This window comes from Cucurbita maxima, unplaced genomic scaffold (genome assembly GCF_002738345.1).
Source record: "Cucurbita maxima cultivar Rimu unplaced genomic scaffold, Cmax_1.0 Cma_Scf00002, whole genome shotgun sequence".
Lineage (NCBI taxonomy): Eukaryota > Viridiplantae > Streptophyta > Magnoliopsida > Cucurbitales > Cucurbitaceae > Cucurbita > Cucurbita maxima.
The window spans coordinates 7,219,997-7,236,880 of record NW_019272018.1 but is presented as its reverse complement, the minus strand read 5'-3'; the positions used below and the strand labels follow the sequence as shown (position 1 = coordinate 7,236,880).

Genomic DNA, 16,884 nt, shown 5'->3' with positions numbered 1-16,884 from the left:
TTAAGTTTTATAATTAACCTTCCCTCTTAAAATTTTTAGTATAGATTGGAGTCTTGATCCAACCGATCTCTCGATTCACAAGCTTAGTTTATAATTCCCAATAAAACTACCCATTATACTTGGTTCCTAACTTCACACTTAGTGCTTCGTTCAGGGGTTCTGGGTTCTGAAATGTTTAGTAGACTGGTTTATCATAAATTTCATACTCACATGTAAGACTCACTCTCAATCTAATTGATGATAAAAAATACTCGTGTTGGCAGCTGAGTACTCAGTACATCTTCAATTCAATTTTGAATGGATTTTGTTACTGCATTTACTCTCAACTTTCCTTGGTCAAACTCCCTGCTAAAACCGTCTCAATATCATTGTAACGCTCCCAGTTCCTCAGCCAAAGCTTCCACCATTGCATGAGCAAGCCTCCATTTCACGTGGTTTTCCCTTCTTTTCCCCATTGCATGAGCAAGCCTCCCTTCCACGTGGGTTTCCCTTCTTTTTCCCTGACAGCAGCGCTTGCTATATATATATATATATATATATATATATATATATATTTTTTTTTTTAATTATAATTAATTATTGTTATTTTATCAAAACATTACATTTAGTCCTCTAAACTTTGATTTGTACGTCTTTTTTGTCCACAGATTTTCAAAATGCCTAATAAATCTCATAATTTTAAACAATTCTCTAAATTATCAATTTAGTGTCAAATAAATCTTAAATTTTTTTAAAATTTTTAATTAATATCTCATAGATGAAGGCAAATTTGTTAATTAAAAAGTTTTGTAAGTAAGTTTAAAATTTACGTAATAAAACAATAAAATAAAGGAAAAACTGTGGACGGCGGAAAAGGACGTTACAATTTAATATATATTTGGAAACGAGTTACAAGTAAATATAAATTTTTTTTGTTGACATTAAATTAAAATTATAAAATATTGAATGGCCTACCATATATTCACCCTCGACATTGACAGCAACATTTCCACTAGTAACCAATAAAGCACTGCCAGAAGGGAAGAGGTAATTAACCTTCCACTTTTTGGATTGCAATAACTTCTGCACCAACATCACCCTCCCTATTTTTTAAATCACCCTATCATCCTATAATTATATATTTTTTAAGCGCCACACCTTAACTAGCCTTCTAATTGCAATCTTATCCAACTACAATTATATTTGAGTTTTATGCAATTCACTAAGAACCCACCGAGCTAATTTACTATTATTCTCTAATTATGCAATATTATCTTCAAAATTTGTCAAATGCAAAACACGTTTCGATAACATAAGATTGTGTTTCCATATCAGACTTTTTATCCGTTTCATTTATTGCGATCGACTGAGTTTTAAGTAACCGATACGATCTATGTAATACGACAAATAATTGTCGGACGCAAAATACATTTTTACAATAAAAGATTGTGTTTTCTTATCAAATTCTTTATCCGTTTCATTTATTACGAATGACCAAGTTTTAAATATCTATACTATCCGACAAATCATATCTTTCGACTACACATATCTATTAAAATCATTAAATTATATTTATTAAAGTCGAACATTTTATTTGATTGGTTCTAAATAATTAAATCCCATGTTCATATAAATTAGTGAAAGAGAAATCCCTTGAAAGTGTCATAAATCAAATGCATATTAAAAATAACAGCATCCAATTTTGATGAAGTAAAAGTAACTACTAATTTCTTACTCCTGGGGTTGATTCAAAATTAAAATCTGTAGAGGAAAAAAATGTAATTAACACCCGCACTCCCGAATTTCAAAACAAGAACCAAAAGTTTCAAAAACCCGCCGTCCCTTCCTTCGCACATTCTCCTATAAAATCCACTGTTGCAGCGACTAGCCGGCACGATGCGATCATCCAATCCCAATCGTTTCAATCGTCTATTCACAACGGGTCTGGGCTTTGGGTCTCCGTCTCCCCTCCCTCTCTCTGTCTCTCATTAGCACTCTCCTTCCCATGGCGCAGGTTTCTCAGTTGCCTTGCGACGGCGATGGCATTTGCATGCGCTGCCAGGCCAAGCCTTCCGACTTGGAGACGATCACTTGCAAAACTTGCGTCGCCCCTTGGCACGTCGGCTGTCTCTCAAATCCCCCTCAAATCCTGGCATCTACCCTTCAATGGGACTGTCCCGACTGTTCCCCCCCACCCGAAGATGCTTCCCTGCCTCCACCCGCTAGCTGTCCACTTCCCGTTACGCCTTCCAATGACCTGGTTACTGCGATTCGAGCCATTGAGGCCGATGCCTCCCTTACTGACCGCGAGAAGGCAAATAAGCGCCAGGAGCTCCTCAGTGGAAAGTCTCAGTCTGAGAAGGATGATCATGATGCCAACGAAAAAAGAGGGGACGATGTTTTGGATTTGTTCGACGAGAGATTGAAGTGCTCCTTTTGCATGCAGTTACCAGAAAGGCCCGTCACTGTAAGTTCCCCATCGCGTCTTTCTTTGCTTTCCTTAACATGCCGGGCCACCTGCTCCTTTTTTCTTGCCCTTGCTTTGCCTGCAACAATCTTTCACCGTGTTTTAAACTGTTCGTTATCTTCCAACTTACTGATTTTTTTTTTTTTTTTTTGTTTCGATTCACTTACTACAACTAATAAATGTTTTGGCTGTAATCTGTATAATTCATTTTTACAGTCTCACTTCAACTCATCTTCTGTACAATAGTTTAGACGAAATGAAACACGGCTGTTTATTGCCTATTGACGTTCATTTATTTTTCTGTCTTGAGAATTTCAGTGTATAAAATGTGGTTCCCCTATCATTTGTACTAATCGAAGTAAATTCTTAGTTTCAAAGGCCAGAGACTTATTTTAAGCAAATAGTATTCGTAATCAATTGCAATTTATGGTTTTTAACCTGGTCAGATAGCGTATGATTATGTCAATTAATGTCCATAGGCGTTTTAGGTTGTTATTAGAATTATCATTAATATTAAAATTCAGAAGCTTAATACGAGGTAGAAACGTATACTCTTGTATCATATAAAAAAAATTATATCGTTGTTGTATAACACCCTCAACCCTTCATCAATAAGCTTGGCCATTGCGAACTCAAAAGAGAAAAAAAAAAAGGGGGCTTGGCCATCATGTGGAAACACAGGTCTGATGAATATAACTATGATTGTTTATTATGGAAATGTGGATATAAAAGAACGGGTTGTCCTTGAAAGTTGTGAACATAGAATTATGCTATATGGTACTCGTTGTCTATCATGTTTTCTTAAAATTTTACTATTCTTTCCAAATACGTTTGGACAGTTTTGATGATGGTTACAAGTCCTAGACAGATCATTTGTTGATACCTGTATTGGATGTGCTCATCACAGATAATAATGAGAAGTTCTTTCAAATTTTATGTTCTAATGATTACTGCTGAACAAATGTTGTAGAACTTACTGTCAATCTAAACATAGTTTGATTGGTTAGACATATCCCTAATCAAAAAGGTTAGAGGTTTGAATCCCCGCCTTCACATTCTGTGGAACTGAAAAATGTTGTATGGTTTATAAAAAGATGTTGTGTGGTTGGAAGATAGAACCTTCAACTTTAAGGGAAGGCAATTGATGTTTTGTCTTAATGAGTTATGCTCAATTTGAAATATAAATGAATATTTTTTTTTTTGAATATCTGTTTCAGATTATTTTATGGACTTTTTTTAGATATGCTTATCTTATTTTCAGTTTCTATTAATTTGCATCTTAATGGTGGCCAAGTAGAGGCATGGCCGTACAAATAAAAAAAATTTGATAACTGATAACCATACGGGTGTTCTAAAATTATGGATGTCTGATTAATTGGTGCTGGGCCATCGGTTTTGAAAGTACAACAAATATATTTCATGAGTAAAATCCTCTTAATCAACTTTTGTTGTTTAATGTTTATTTCCTGATAAACCTTAGTTTGTCTGAAATAAGAAAATTTGTCTTAGAAGATTGTATCGTAAGTCATTATGCACCAGTCTTGTATTATGAGTTGCACTCAACACAATTATTAATTGTTGTTGGAGAAGATTATTGCGTGCTTATCTTGGGATGAAATAATAGATTTTGCACTTGAATGTCAAGTAGTTATTATAAAAAGGGAAATAATATTATAGAGGTTTGTAGGCTGTAACTGTTATCTTCATTTTTTTATATTAACTAAAGTTCCGTGTTTAGTTGTTTATTTATTATGGTGTCTCCAATTGTATATTGTGTGGATTTGGAAATGGCGATTCTTGTGGTTAAGTATTGTACAACTGTTATTTGTAGTGTTATTAGTGCCATATTGACCGTGACAAATATAGTGGAGCTAATTAAAGATGATGGTGTGTGAGTGTTTTAATGTACGATTCCCTGTTCATGAATCAGGTATACTCAATGGATAAGTAGTCAGATCTTTTCTTGTAATCTTTTTGTTAGTCATAGTAGTATGTTAGTTGTTGTTTATAAGGCTCAAATAGTTGTTTTACCAGAGTTTGGTCTTAATTCAAGATTGTTTTCATAGAATGTCATGTTACACCATCAGACACGCTTTTCTTCATTAAGAAACATGTTCATTGAACCATTGAATATTTCTTTCATTGTATGTTTGAAGTTATAATTTTCTGTGAATTTGTGCTGTTTTTGTAAAATTTTGACCTTTTCAGCTGGCACTTTTTCATTTTGGAATGTAATTGGAACCAATCTTTCATAAAATTTCTTATTTGCAATTATTGACTTAATTTTGTGGGGCGTGATTTTTAATCTACTCATGTTATTTTGGTGTATATATTTGTTTATATATTCTATAATCGTATAATTCAGAACTTTAAGGTATGTAATTGACTTTTCAAATATCTTTATTTTGATCAATATTAACATCTTGGTGCCCGTCAAGTGCCAAACACTTGATGATTCCTATTGGTTTGTATATTTGAAATTTTAGTATTACTGTTGATTACTTTAGGCATCTCGTTCATGTGCCATTAAAAGTTTGATAAATGGACTTTGTACTACATACTAATAAGAACGTGGCTATATCATTATCCAGACTCCATGTGGCCACAATTTCTGCTTAAAATGTTTCCAGAAGTGGATTGGACAAGGAAAGAACACTTGTGCAAAGTGTCGCTGCGTGATTCCCTCCAAAATGGCTAGCCACCCCCGTATTAATTCTACACTTGTAGTGGCCATACGTATGGCTAAAATGTCAAAATCAATTATTTCTGGAGGATCTCAGAAGGTTTATCATGTTGTCCACAATCTAAATAGGCCAGATAAAGCCTATACCACTGACCGGGCACAAAAAAAAGGGAAAGCTAATGCTGCAAGTGGAAAAATATTTGTTACAATTCCATCTGATCATTTTGGTCCTATTCTTGCTGAAAATGATCCGGAGAGAAACCAGGGTGTTCTGGTTGGGGAATGTTGGGAGGATAGGTTAGAATGTCGCCAGTGGGGTGCTCACTTTCCACATGTTGCAGGCATAGCAGGGCAGTCAAATAACGGTGCACAATCAGTGGTACTTTCTGGTGGTTACCAAGATGATGAAGATCATGGGGAGTGGTTCCTCTACACTGGAAGGTTTTGGTTTCTATACTTTATGCAGTCTGTTCTTTACCTGTCCTTGTTAGTTATTATATCTTTATATGTTTTTTTCCCTGTCCTGCAAACTTATAACAAGCCAGGTATTCTGGCGGCCTGCTCTTGATTTGAATAATCTTTTAATAAATTGTTTTGTACCATTCCCCATCTTGTCTCTTCCATTTTCCTTTTTGTTTTTAGCTTTTGAAGATTTTGAGCTGTTTGGTACAGGGTAAATTTGATGGTATATTTATTTACTTACCTGAACATTTTTTTAATTCTCTTTTATATTATTCTGTCACTATGCACAATAAACCATTGCATTTGATGATTCTGCCTGTAATTTAATTGCAGTGGAGGTCGAGACCTTAGTGGGAACAAGCGTACAAGCAAGGATCAGTCTTTTGACCAGAAATTTGAGAAATCAAACAAAGCGCTACAAGTTAGTTGCTTGAATGGTTATCCTGTTAGAGTTGTTAGGTAGGTGGCTGCAAACTAATGCCTGATATTCATGATTTTGGGGTTTCTATTTCATTTGATGTGTTGTTGTACGTCCATTTTGTTTTGAACCTTCAGTTATACAAAATATATCTTTCTGAAGACAGTACCAAAACCTGGTTTACAGTGCCTTGGGTCTCTTCATATTTCATTTTCTACATAAAAGTTAGGAGAGTTTATGATTTAATTCCAGAGTGGGCGAAGAATTATTGGATTTCTATTTACTTAGAACTGGAAAAGCTCTTGGTTTAAATTAGTCTCATTTATTTTATGTCCAGTGTATGACGTGAGTAAACTTCTGATTTTGAAACTAAAGAATGCAATTAAATTAATACTGTTTTGGTTGAACATGTTCAAATTGTTTTTCCATGTAAGGTAGAGATATGGGAAAGGCAGACAACTTTCACTATTTTCTTTATCGCTTGTCAAAAGTGCATTGGTTTTTCATGCAAGAATTGAAGTTTCTTGGTGGACCTCTTTGGTTGTGATTGCATTACAATTGGTGAAATACCTTGGGAAACTAGTAGTACCCGTTGCTTCTTGATGTTGTATGTTCGGTTAGATCTTTATTCCATGTAGGGATGTGAAGTTTACTGACGTGGTATGTTAACCCTCTTGATAACAGATCTCACAAAGAAAAGCGTTCCTCATATGCTCCAGAAAAGGGGTTGCGGTATGATGGAATTTATAGGATTGAGAAGTGTTGGCGTAAAGTGGGAATTCAGGTATTGAAGCTTTTTATCCTTCCCTAAACTGCCATCTGTTTAACAGATTATTGATTAAATATGTATCCTGAAATTAGGGCTTTAAGGTATGTCGGTATTTGTTTGTTAGATGCGACAATGATCCTGCACCATGGACAAGGTTTGTGTTTTCTAACTATGTATCTTTTTTTCAGTTCATTCAAAATATGTAATTGCTTTTATGTTATCAAGTGCTAGTTGGCTTTGCCGTCTCTGGCTTTGCCTCCGAGGTCTTTTCCTTCATTAAACAAACACTCTCAACAAGTTTCTTAATTGCAGTGACGAACATGGAGATCGACCTAGACCCTTACCTGCAATTCCAGAGTTAAAAAAAGCAACAGACATTACGGAGAGGAAGAAAGATCCTTCATGGGACTTTGATGTGAGTACTCTTCAGTTATATTTCACTTACGAGATCCCCCTTTTCCTCCCAATATTTAACCTTTATTAAATTAGAATTAAAACCAACCCCGTTTCTTTCTGTGTAAATATCAGTTTTTTTTTTAAACTTGTACAAATTCCTTGAAGAAATGAAGAGCTCTCTATGAATTTGGGATGATTAGTAACCAAGGATAGTAGACTCTTTAATATGATATTTAGCTAATCTAGAGTACTCTTCTAGATATTTATAATGTTTGATTATATAATCACTTTACGCTAAATAAATTAGCTGTTGCAAATTTGTATGCAAATTCTGTTTTGAGGACTTCATAAACTCACTGTTTTTGGTTAAGGAACAATTTTTCTACAATTATCCAAGCTAATAAATGAAGCGTGGTGTGGTAAATTTGAGCATCTGCAAGTTTCTTTCAGGAGAAAGATAGTCGGTGGAAGTGGAGCAAACCTCCACCAACGAGCAAGAAGTCAGTTGAAACCGAAGATTCTACTTCTGGGAAGAAGTCAAGGAGGAGAATGAGGCAGTCGCATAATATGAATGTTCGAGAAAGGTTACTGAAAGGTTGTCTAATTATATAGTAAAGTCGCTAAAAAATGAAAAGGCTGTTTGGTGCTGAACCAACATTTTTAACATTTTCCACTTGTGCATGTAATTGTATATGCAGAATTTAGCTGCCTTATTTGCCGGGAGGTGATGAATCTGCCCATTACTACGCCTTGTGCCCATAACTTTTGTAAGTCATGTTTGGAAGGTGCTTTTGCGGGCAAGTCATTCTTGAGAGAGAGAAACAGTGGTGGACGGGCTCTTAGATCCCGGAAGAATGTCATGGCTTGCCCTTGTTGCCCGACGGATATATCTGATTTTCTACAGAATCTTCAGGTAATAAATCTGTGTGGTGAATGCCAGACAAATATTCTTTTCGTTTTAACATAAAGAAAATTGTTCCTCTTTCTCACTTGGCTAGTTGGTGGTATCAATAGGTAAATAGAGAATTGTTGGATGTGATCGAGTCGTTGAAAAGTAAGATTGAAGAAGCGGATGCATCTGAGAAGCCCTGTGAAGACGAGATAGAAGGGGAAGGGGAAGGGGAAGGGGAACAGGAAGAGGAGGGAAAAGATGGAAGCAACGGAAATGAAAGCAGCCGCCCTGTGGAAACAAGAAAGCGAGCAAAGGTGGTGGTTAATGGTGGGGAGGAAAATGATTCGCCGTCAAGCCCCGTCCACGTGGATGATTTGGAATGAACACAAGTGATGTTGGATGATGTGACGATGGGCTTGGGTAGTGGTATAATTTTGGGTAGATGGGCGCCTCTGTCATTTGATTTGAAGACAATATTGAGCAGCTATGTTGTTTAGTTATTGGAGACGCTAGACAGACAGGATTACTGTATTTCTTCTTCTTTTTTTTTTTTTTTAAGAACTTGTGTAAATGGTTCAGTTGTACTTGTAATACACAGCAATGGCATCAATACACAGCGATGGCATGATGGGAGTCGGTTGGAATGTAAATTCCATTCCCATTTCAACTTCATTCATTTCGTGTATAAATTCTCTTGGTTTGAACATACGGTGGAAGATGCGGAAAGCCATGATCCAGGAGCCGAAATAAATACCCAAGCCCTAAAATATTGTCATCTAAGTTCTCTTTAGTAACCTTGATTTCAGCTTACACCATGCACATAGTCTAAGTATGTTTTCTGTCCTTTCCATGAACTGTTACGTTGCGCCAATGCTATTGGACCTGAAAGTTACTTTGGACGTGAGGAACAAATATGTGTGTAATTTAATACCCTAAAAGATGCTTGGTTGGCTTTGTATGGTAATTAAATCAATGTGCGCAAAAATTTAAGCAGACATATGTAGAATGTATTTATCAAGCATGTATCAAGCTATGCAGAAATAAAAGGTTCTCGTCTCATGACATGTATCAAATTTTATCGTATTAGTGTTTTCTGGATGTAAATGAGTTCTGAAGCACGATGAATGTGGCGACTTTTATCATGGCGCATGTTTTTGCATGGTTATGTTGTTGCATGTGATGATTTTTCTCTATTCATTGAATCTGTTGGTTGGGAGCCTGATTATGTGCATCTGACAGAGTGGTAGAGATATATTTGAAAATATATTTGGAAAGTTTTTGCATGGTTATGTTGTTGCATGTGATGATTTTTCTCTATTCATTGAATCTGTTGGGAGCTTGATGTGTGCATCTGGTAGAGTGGTAGAGATATATTTGAAAATATATTTGAAAGATATTTCGTAATCATCTATTGGGATATGGAATGCCTAAATATATTTGGTAAAGATATTTAGTAATAATGATATGGAGGCTGATGTGGTAGAGATATATTTGGAAATATATATATGGAGCCTGATACAGAGTGTAGAGATATATTTGGAAATATATTTAGATGGTAGAGATATATTTGAAAAATATTTGGTAAATATATGAGAGATATATATGATAGAGATTTGGTAAAGATGTGATAGTTTAAATTTTTGGAAACTATATTTAGTAAATTTAAACCATATATATACCAATTATTCATGTATTTTTTTTCTCTTTCTCTGTATTTTCTCTTGTGATAGAAGTCATCAACAATAAAATCTTTAGCCAATATTCCTTATTGTATTTTCTTTCTACTGTTCTTGTTCATCTTGATTGAGTGTGTGCGTTGTTGATTGATCCTAACAATTGGTATCAGAGCTAACAACTGGTATCGATCCTAACAACTGGTATCAGAGCGAGGCGGAAGTCACCACGATCTGTGAAGATGGAAAGTTCAAAGATTGGAATTGAGAAGTTCGATGGATCCGATTTCAGTTTCTGGAAGATGCAGATTGAAGATTATCAATACTAGAAAGATCTTCACAAACTCCTATTGGGAGTGAAGTCGGATACCATGACCACGGAACAGTGGAAGCTCAAGGATTGACAAGCCTTAGGGATGATCCGGTTGACGCTATCCAGAAACGTGGTGTTCAACATCATCAAGGAGAAGACAACGTCAGATCTGTTGAAGGCGCTGTCGAATATGTACGAAAAACCATCGACTATGAACAAGATGTATTTGATGCGGACAGATTCACAAAGACGGTTAGAGAATTGAAGAAAAGTACTGGAACAACGAAACAAGTGGGAGTTGAGATTGAGTTGCTAAAAAATTTACAGAGTGATGTTGTAGCAGATACTCAAGAAACTCCTGAGACTATTGCAGAGAAACTAGAGGTGAAACAAGTGAGAGTTGAGGTTAAGTTACTGAAAGATTCACCTAATGATGTTGTAGCTGATAGTCAAGAAACTCTTGAGACTATTGCTAAGAAACCAAAGGTGAAGCAAGTGGGAGTTAAGGTTGAGTTGCTGAAAGATTCACCTAGTGATGAGTGATGTTGTAGTTGATACTCAAGAAACTCTCGAGATTGTTGCTGAGAAATCAAAGGTGAAGCAAGTGGGAGTTAAAGTTGAGTTGCTGAAAGATTCACCTAGTAATGTTGTAGCTGATACTCAAGAAACTCTTGAGACTCTTGCTGAGGAACTAGGGGTGAAACAAGTTGGAGTTGAGGTTGAGGTTAAGTTGCAAAACAATTCACAGAGTGATGTTGTAGCAGATACTCAAGAAACTCCTGAGATTGTTGCTGAGAAACTAGAGATGAAGCAAGTGGGAATTGAGGTTGAGTTGCTGAAAGATTCACATAGTGATGTTGTAGCGGATACTCAAGAAACTCCTGAAACTCTTGCTGAGGAACTAGAGGTAAAGCAAGTTGGAGTTGAGGTTGAGGTTGAGTTGCTGAAAGATTCACATAGTGATGTTGTAGCGGATACTCAAGAAACTCCTGAAACTCTTGCTGAGGAACTAGAGGTAAAGCAAGTTGGAGTTGAGGTTGAGGTTGAGTTGCTGAAAGATTCACATAGTGATGTTGTAGTGGATACTCAAGAAACTCTTGAGACTCTTGCTGAGGAATTAGAGGTGAAACAAGTTGGAGTTGAGGTTGAGGTTAAGTTGCAAAACAATTCACAGAGTGATGTTGTAGCAGATACTCAAGAAACTCCNATGAAGCAAGTGGGAATTGAGGTTGAGTTGCTGAAAGATTCACATAGTGATGTTGTAGTGGATACTCAAGAAACTCTTGAGACTCTTGCTGAGGAATTAGAGGTGAAACAAGTTGGAGTTGAGGTTGAGGTTAAGTTGCAAAACAATTCACAGAGTGATGTTGTAGCAGATACTCAAGAAACTCCTGAGATTGTTGCTGAGAATCTAGAGATGAAGCAAGTGGGAATTGAGGTTGAGTTGCTGAAAGATTCACATAGTGATGTTGTAGCGGATACTCAAGAAACTCCTGAAACTCTTGCTGAGGAACTAGAGGTAAAGCAAGTTGGAGTTGAGGTTGAGGTTGAGTTGCTGAAAGATTCACCTAGTGATGTCCGTTTAAATCTTTGGAACCTATATTTAGTAAATTGAAACTATACTATAGGCAAATGTATTTTTTCTTGTTGTACATACTCATCAATAATAAAACCTTTAGCCACTTGTATTGTCTCTCTCTTCCCGTTCTTTTGGTTAATCTTTCGTGTGGATTGTTGAATGATCCTAACAATTGGTATCAGAGCTAACAACTGGTATCAATACTAAACGGCAAATAAACGGCAAATAAAGTTGCAAAGCAGAAGATATGAATAAAGAAATCTCTCTGATATGAATGGAAAAGGGTTCCTAGCAAAACTAAGCCGACAATCACTCTCGAATAAACTTGTATCCCCCCTGGCAAAACGCCAACCATCGAACTGATATATCCATAGCATTGGTATGAACACTGAACTGCAAACGAAAGATTTTAAGCTCAGTCCAACATCTCACAACTGCCCATCTTGCGATGACTGCACAAATAAATGTTCAATTTCTCAGGCACATGTTCGGCACGATCAGCTTGATCTAGAATTTGGTTGAACATCTCTACTTCGAACATGGGTCAGAAATTGATGAGGTACTTCTGCTAGCAATGCTTGAACAACAGAAATCTCTCCACCTATAAGTATAACGTTAGCTATAAGCATGACAGGAAAACGTTAGCTATAAGCATGACAGGAGTTTTCCACATTTCGTATCATGGTTGAATCCAAATTTCATTGTAGAGAATTACTCACCTTGTACATCACGGAATGGAACGAACTGGACTATATCTCGTGAAGCAACACGTCCAGTTGCGCTTTCAAGTCTCCCTCCCTTATCCGCATCTAAAACCTGTGTAGAGTTTAAATAGAATCAACTCCGATACAATGGGAAATTAGAGAAGAGACCTAACAATCCAGTAAAATTATAAGGAAGGTTGTAACTCTGATTTAAGGCCTTTGAGCATTGGGAAATATAGTTAAATAACGTATAACAAAACAAAACTGATCCTACTTGCGCTGTTATACATAAACATTTTCTTGGTTAAGAAATGAAAACAGGTTAGGTGGACAAAACAACCGTGATCTCCAAAAACAATCAAAATTAAAAGGGGAAAAAAAAAAAAAAACTCCCAGCTAGTTAAAATTAGTTTCCCTGTGGCTTCTTCACGCCACCTGAATGCCGTATAGATATCAGTTGTGAAGGAACATACAAGTAAAGTAAATACCTCCATTTCTTTAAAGTCAGCTCCACCCACTCCAACAATGAGAATAGACAGTGGCAGATCAGATGCCTTCACAAGAGCATCTTTAGTTTCTTGGAGATCTGTTACCACTCCATCCTACAGATAATCGGCCATCATCAGAAACAAAACCTTGAAGCTTAAACAGGGGGATCTTTTAGTGTCCCCCAGAAAATAAATGCAAGTAACATGCCCTGATGATAAGGAATAATGGACAAACTGGGATAAGATGTAGTTCGTGATGCACAGAGAGTGCACACAGAAGGACATATTGTGGACTAATACAAAATTATCGTAAAAAATAACTCAGTGGTTGTTTGCTCTTACAGTGATTATTAGCAAAACAAAGTACTTCCGCCCACCATTTGCAAGAGACTGACTGGCAATTAATGCAGCATTGTTAATCACAGGCCCAAAAAGTGTTGGTCCTGCAAGAGACACATTATGGAGCGCACTTGTATATGCCATCAAAATTCCTTGAGTTCCTTCAACCTAAAAGATAACTTACAATTGTTTAACACAGAAGCACGTTGAATTTGGCAATATTAATATTTAGGGGAACAGAAAGTGAATTTGTATTATGCAACCGTTCCACCTCACAGTAGTGACTACTTCCATTTAGGTTGAAACAGTGAGAGACTGGACCATCAATAGGTCGTGCTCCAAACCCCCAGGCAGGAAAGCGTTTATCTGAGTCATAAAATTGCAATACCTCTCCAACTTCTATGATTGCCTGAAATAGTCAAGAGGTAGGTCACAATCAAATAGGAAAAATAAAAACTTGTAGAGCTCAAATCAGGGATCCATTTCTCACTTGCTGGTATGAATTTGGCCGTCCTGAAGGATCAATGAAATGCAAGGAATCAGGAAGGCGAGGGTTTCCATTTGAAGCTAAAAGAAAACCACGGAAATTAGATGGTGAGAATGTGTTGTTCAGCCACAAACAACAGCTAGTTCGGTTCAGCCAGCTGAGGGGGGAGGTGGTGAGTTAAATTCTAATGCAAACAGCAAAAAACCAATATGACTGCTTGACATACATGTTGAGAAAGTATGCTTTAGAAAAACACTACCTTCAGTTAGCCATCGGACAAACTCAGTAACAAATAATTCGGAGTATGAGAATTTATGGTTTAGAACTATAATTTTATTGTACAAGAATACTAGTTACCCGTGAAATCAACAGCCACCATGAAGTTCATTTCATAGCCACCAGCCAAGTAATCAAGGAATGTTTGTTGGACGCTCTCAGTGAATTTGTCCACAAATAGTTGGCTTTTTAGTACCTGAAATGGAATCAGAACTCATAAATAAAATCGATTGTAGAAACCAAGAACAGAAACAACTCGAAGGATATCATTGGGAGTTCTATTCAAGACTTTGTTATGGTAATCATGTCCAGCAGCAGGAAGTGAGAATAAGTTATCTCCCTCCCCACTTAAAAAAAGCTTCTCCAACTCCACAAGTGACTTTTGAACTTTTCTGATTAGAAAGAAAACACACGAAGTCACAATGAAACACATGCACTCAAGAACTCATTTAAAAATAAGGAAAAAAAAAAAAAAAAAAAAAAAAAAGAACTCTGGAAGCATAATTTCTCTATTTACCCAATCAACTCGTGCCTTCCATTGCTATTGAAGTTAAAACACTCTATTATTAAGGGGCTGTCCTGCAATTAAATACAAAAATCAATAAGAAAGCAGAAAATCAGATGCTCTCCACGGATCATACCTATTTTATTTCCCTGTAGAAATACATAATCTGCACTCAGAATGACATTAATTAAATATTAAACTATCAATACGATTCTTGGGTTGTAAAGCACATGATGCACCAATTCTCATACTTCTAGACAACTTACAGAAAAATGAGCTGCAAAGGTAGATTAAATACGAAAGGATAAAAACATTAAATAGGATTCACAACGTTGTATGCTAATTAAATTCACAACAGTGATTAGCGTGATGGCCCATGCTTAATTGGGGGGTCATTTGTTTTAAATTGTCCTAAGGAGTACATTGTACCTTGCTTCCAGCTTGTTGCATATTCAGGAACACAGGCTTCCATGTGGGATTCAAATCATTCTTTATTACTTCAGTTTTGCAAACTGGAATGGAGCTCTTACTCTCCACAGTTTTTGAAATAACCAGAAAAGGGTCCTATACCATGAATCAGAAAATGCAACAAACATAATTCACATTCCTTGTACAGATAACAAATGGAAATGAATTAACATCTCAACACTGCATACAATTCTTGAGAAGAGATCCTTGTGTCCCAAGTTTGAACACCTCAATATCATCTCTGTTGTGGTCTTTGAGCTAAAACACTCCTCAGCATGAACAGTAAGTTTTCCACAGTGGTGTGGATGAGTAGAGCTGGTTGACTCTTCTCTATATACTAGATTCAATGTAAGTGACCTGTCTGATTGGGTAACTATCTGCAAGATAGAAAAGGCCAGTGGTGAAATTAATCTAAATTCACGAACTAAATAATTTGTCTTAGACTGCAAATAATATCCCTCTACACGATTGTAACGGAAAGCATACTAAGTATTCAATAGCCACATTCAGCATATAGCACTCAAATCATATGCAAGTAAATGCTCAGCATGATAGAATATACAATTTAAACTACATGCAATACCTCAGATAGTACACAGGTTGCTTCACCAAGATATTTCTGTTCATCTAGCTTCAGCATCTGCACAATTAAGAGTCTCCACATCATCAACTGAATCTCAAGCATATAATTACAATGTAGTAAGTATAATGCTTTAGAACAGAATGTCAACATTATTTGCACCCTTCTTCTTCTCATAAAAGTATAAATAATTAATGAATCGAGTAATGATTTCTGGTAAATGGTTAAAGTTTGATATGTCTAGTTTTCCAAGAGATTAATATACTAGCTGGTGTGGGAAAAGAAGATGAGGAAAAAATAGGAACTCAACCAAGTATGACATATCACTCTTCAAGCTAGAGAGTATTGGTTATACTGGATCTACTATTATGTGTTTAATAACAGATCTCTAGTCAAAATTAAACTATATTCGGCACAAAGGATATGTTAAGCAATAAAAGTTCTCGTGGCTGTCTACCTTTACTCCTAGGCTGTGATATTGAGTATCAACGTCATACACAAAGAACCTGTGATAAGATATCAATGCCTTGATTACCGTAGCACCAGCAAGATGTTAATCTGGTGAACTAGAGATAAAAAAACAAACATTTAAACTTACACCAAAGTTTGCACAACCTCAAATTGATAGTTAATATTAAGCTTATGGATCCATTTTGGATTTAATGAATTTTGAACTACTTCAGTGCGGTCAAGCTCTTCTAGAGATCCGTCCCGTCTTTTTGCGTAGACAACCAGCATTGGATCACTCTGAGGAAAATAAAACTTCCGATAAGAATTTTTTTGAAGAAACAATGGCATCAGCAGGCGGACAGGTATTGAACTAACATTAATAAATCCAAAGTTGGGGTCTAAACCAAAGTTGCAAAAAATGGGACTTCCAAGTGAGTAAATATACATTAGATATCCTCGATCACTTAAAAAGAGCTTCAGGAATGGAAGTACTTCAGCGAATTCATGATATCTTTTCACCCAGTCTAGCGATGCAACTACTACGGCATCCTTGTAAACATAGGCATAAAATGCCTAATTTATGAGTGTTATTCTTTGGAAAGAAATAAAAGGCTATAAAAGATATACCGACCTTGGAGCATACATCACGGTCGCGCAAGTTAGATGCAGAGAATGATATCTGCAATTATTAGATAAAGGAGAAGAAATAGGAGGATGGAATGAGTTAGATGGCTACAAACTTTATGAAATTAAGAATAAGCAACAACAGCTGAAGCAACCATGACTACATGTCGGAACAGGAAAAATCTAAAACCGAGGTCGACGCAGAAGAAGAATAGGCGGAATCATTGTAGAGAAAAACTTAATGTGTATACCACAGTAGAGAGAACATAACCCAATTGGGATCAGCAACAAAGTAGAAAAGGTTAGGGGCACAATAAAAAAAGGGGGGGGGG

At 36.3% G+C, this 16,884-nt stretch overlaps 2 protein-coding genes across 2 annotated transcripts in view; one reads left to right on the top strand and one right to left on the bottom strand.

Moving 5' to 3' along the window:
• The first annotated feature begins 1,769 nt into the window (after positions 1-1,769).
• Positions 1,770-8,738, top strand: LOC111465604 (E3 ubiquitin-protein ligase ORTHRUS 2-like). The gene is made up of 9 exons (XM_023110076.1): positions 1,770-2,446; positions 5,038-5,570; positions 5,925-6,050; positions 6,694-6,793; positions 6,871-6,932; positions 7,091-7,193; positions 7,625-7,769; positions 7,873-8,087; positions 8,189-8,738. Exons 1-9 carry the CDS (start codon positions 1,985-1,987, stop codon positions 8,447-8,449), a joined length of 2,007 nt encoding a protein of 668 aa, XP_022965844.1. The 5' UTR covers positions 1,770-1,984; the 3' UTR covers positions 8,450-8,738.
• A 3,113-nt stretch (positions 8,739-11,851) lies between these two features.
• Positions 11,852-16,884, bottom strand: part of LOC111473102 (protein BONZAI 1-like) — a 5,616-nt gene continuing 583 nt past the window's right edge. The window contains exons 2-16 of the mRNA XM_023118673.1: positions 16,560-16,607; positions 16,077-16,225; positions 15,936-15,984; positions 15,482-15,538; positions 15,087-15,275; positions 14,860-14,994; positions 14,443-14,504; positions 14,215-14,317; positions 14,007-14,121; positions 13,653-13,729; positions 13,434-13,571; positions 13,166-13,330; positions 12,824-12,937; positions 12,351-12,447; positions 11,852-12,232 (exon numbers count right to left, since the gene is read on the bottom strand). Of these exons, the coding sequence (XP_022974441.1) occupies positions 12,129-12,232; positions 12,351-12,447; positions 12,824-12,937; positions 13,166-13,330; positions 13,434-13,571; positions 13,653-13,729; positions 14,007-14,121; positions 14,215-14,317; positions 14,443-14,504; positions 14,860-14,994; positions 15,087-15,275; positions 15,482-15,538; positions 15,936-15,984; positions 16,077-16,225; positions 16,560-16,607 (1,602 nt within the window). The 3' untranslated portion in view covers positions 11,852-12,128. The remainder of the gene's footprint in view (positions 12,233-12,350; positions 12,448-12,823; positions 12,938-13,165; positions 13,331-13,433; positions 13,572-13,652; positions 13,730-14,006; positions 14,122-14,214; positions 14,318-14,442; positions 14,505-14,859; positions 14,995-15,086; positions 15,276-15,481; positions 15,539-15,935; positions 15,985-16,076; positions 16,226-16,559; positions 16,608-16,884) is intronic.

Bases quoted from the DNA above. Each gene is read 5' to 3' on its own strand.
- LOC111465604 (XM_023110076.1), top strand. From the start codon at position 1,985: ATGGCGCAGGTTTCTCAGTTGCCTTGCGACGGCGATGGCATTTGCATG. The intron at 5,571-5,924 runs GTTTTGGTTTCT...ATTTAATTGCAG, and splicing joins TGGTTCCTCTACACTGGAAG to TGGAGGTCGAGACCTTAGTG. The intron at 7,194-7,624 runs GTGAGTACTCTT...AGTTTCTTTCAG, and splicing joins ATCCTTCATGGGACTTTGAT to GAGAAAGATAGTCGGTGGAA.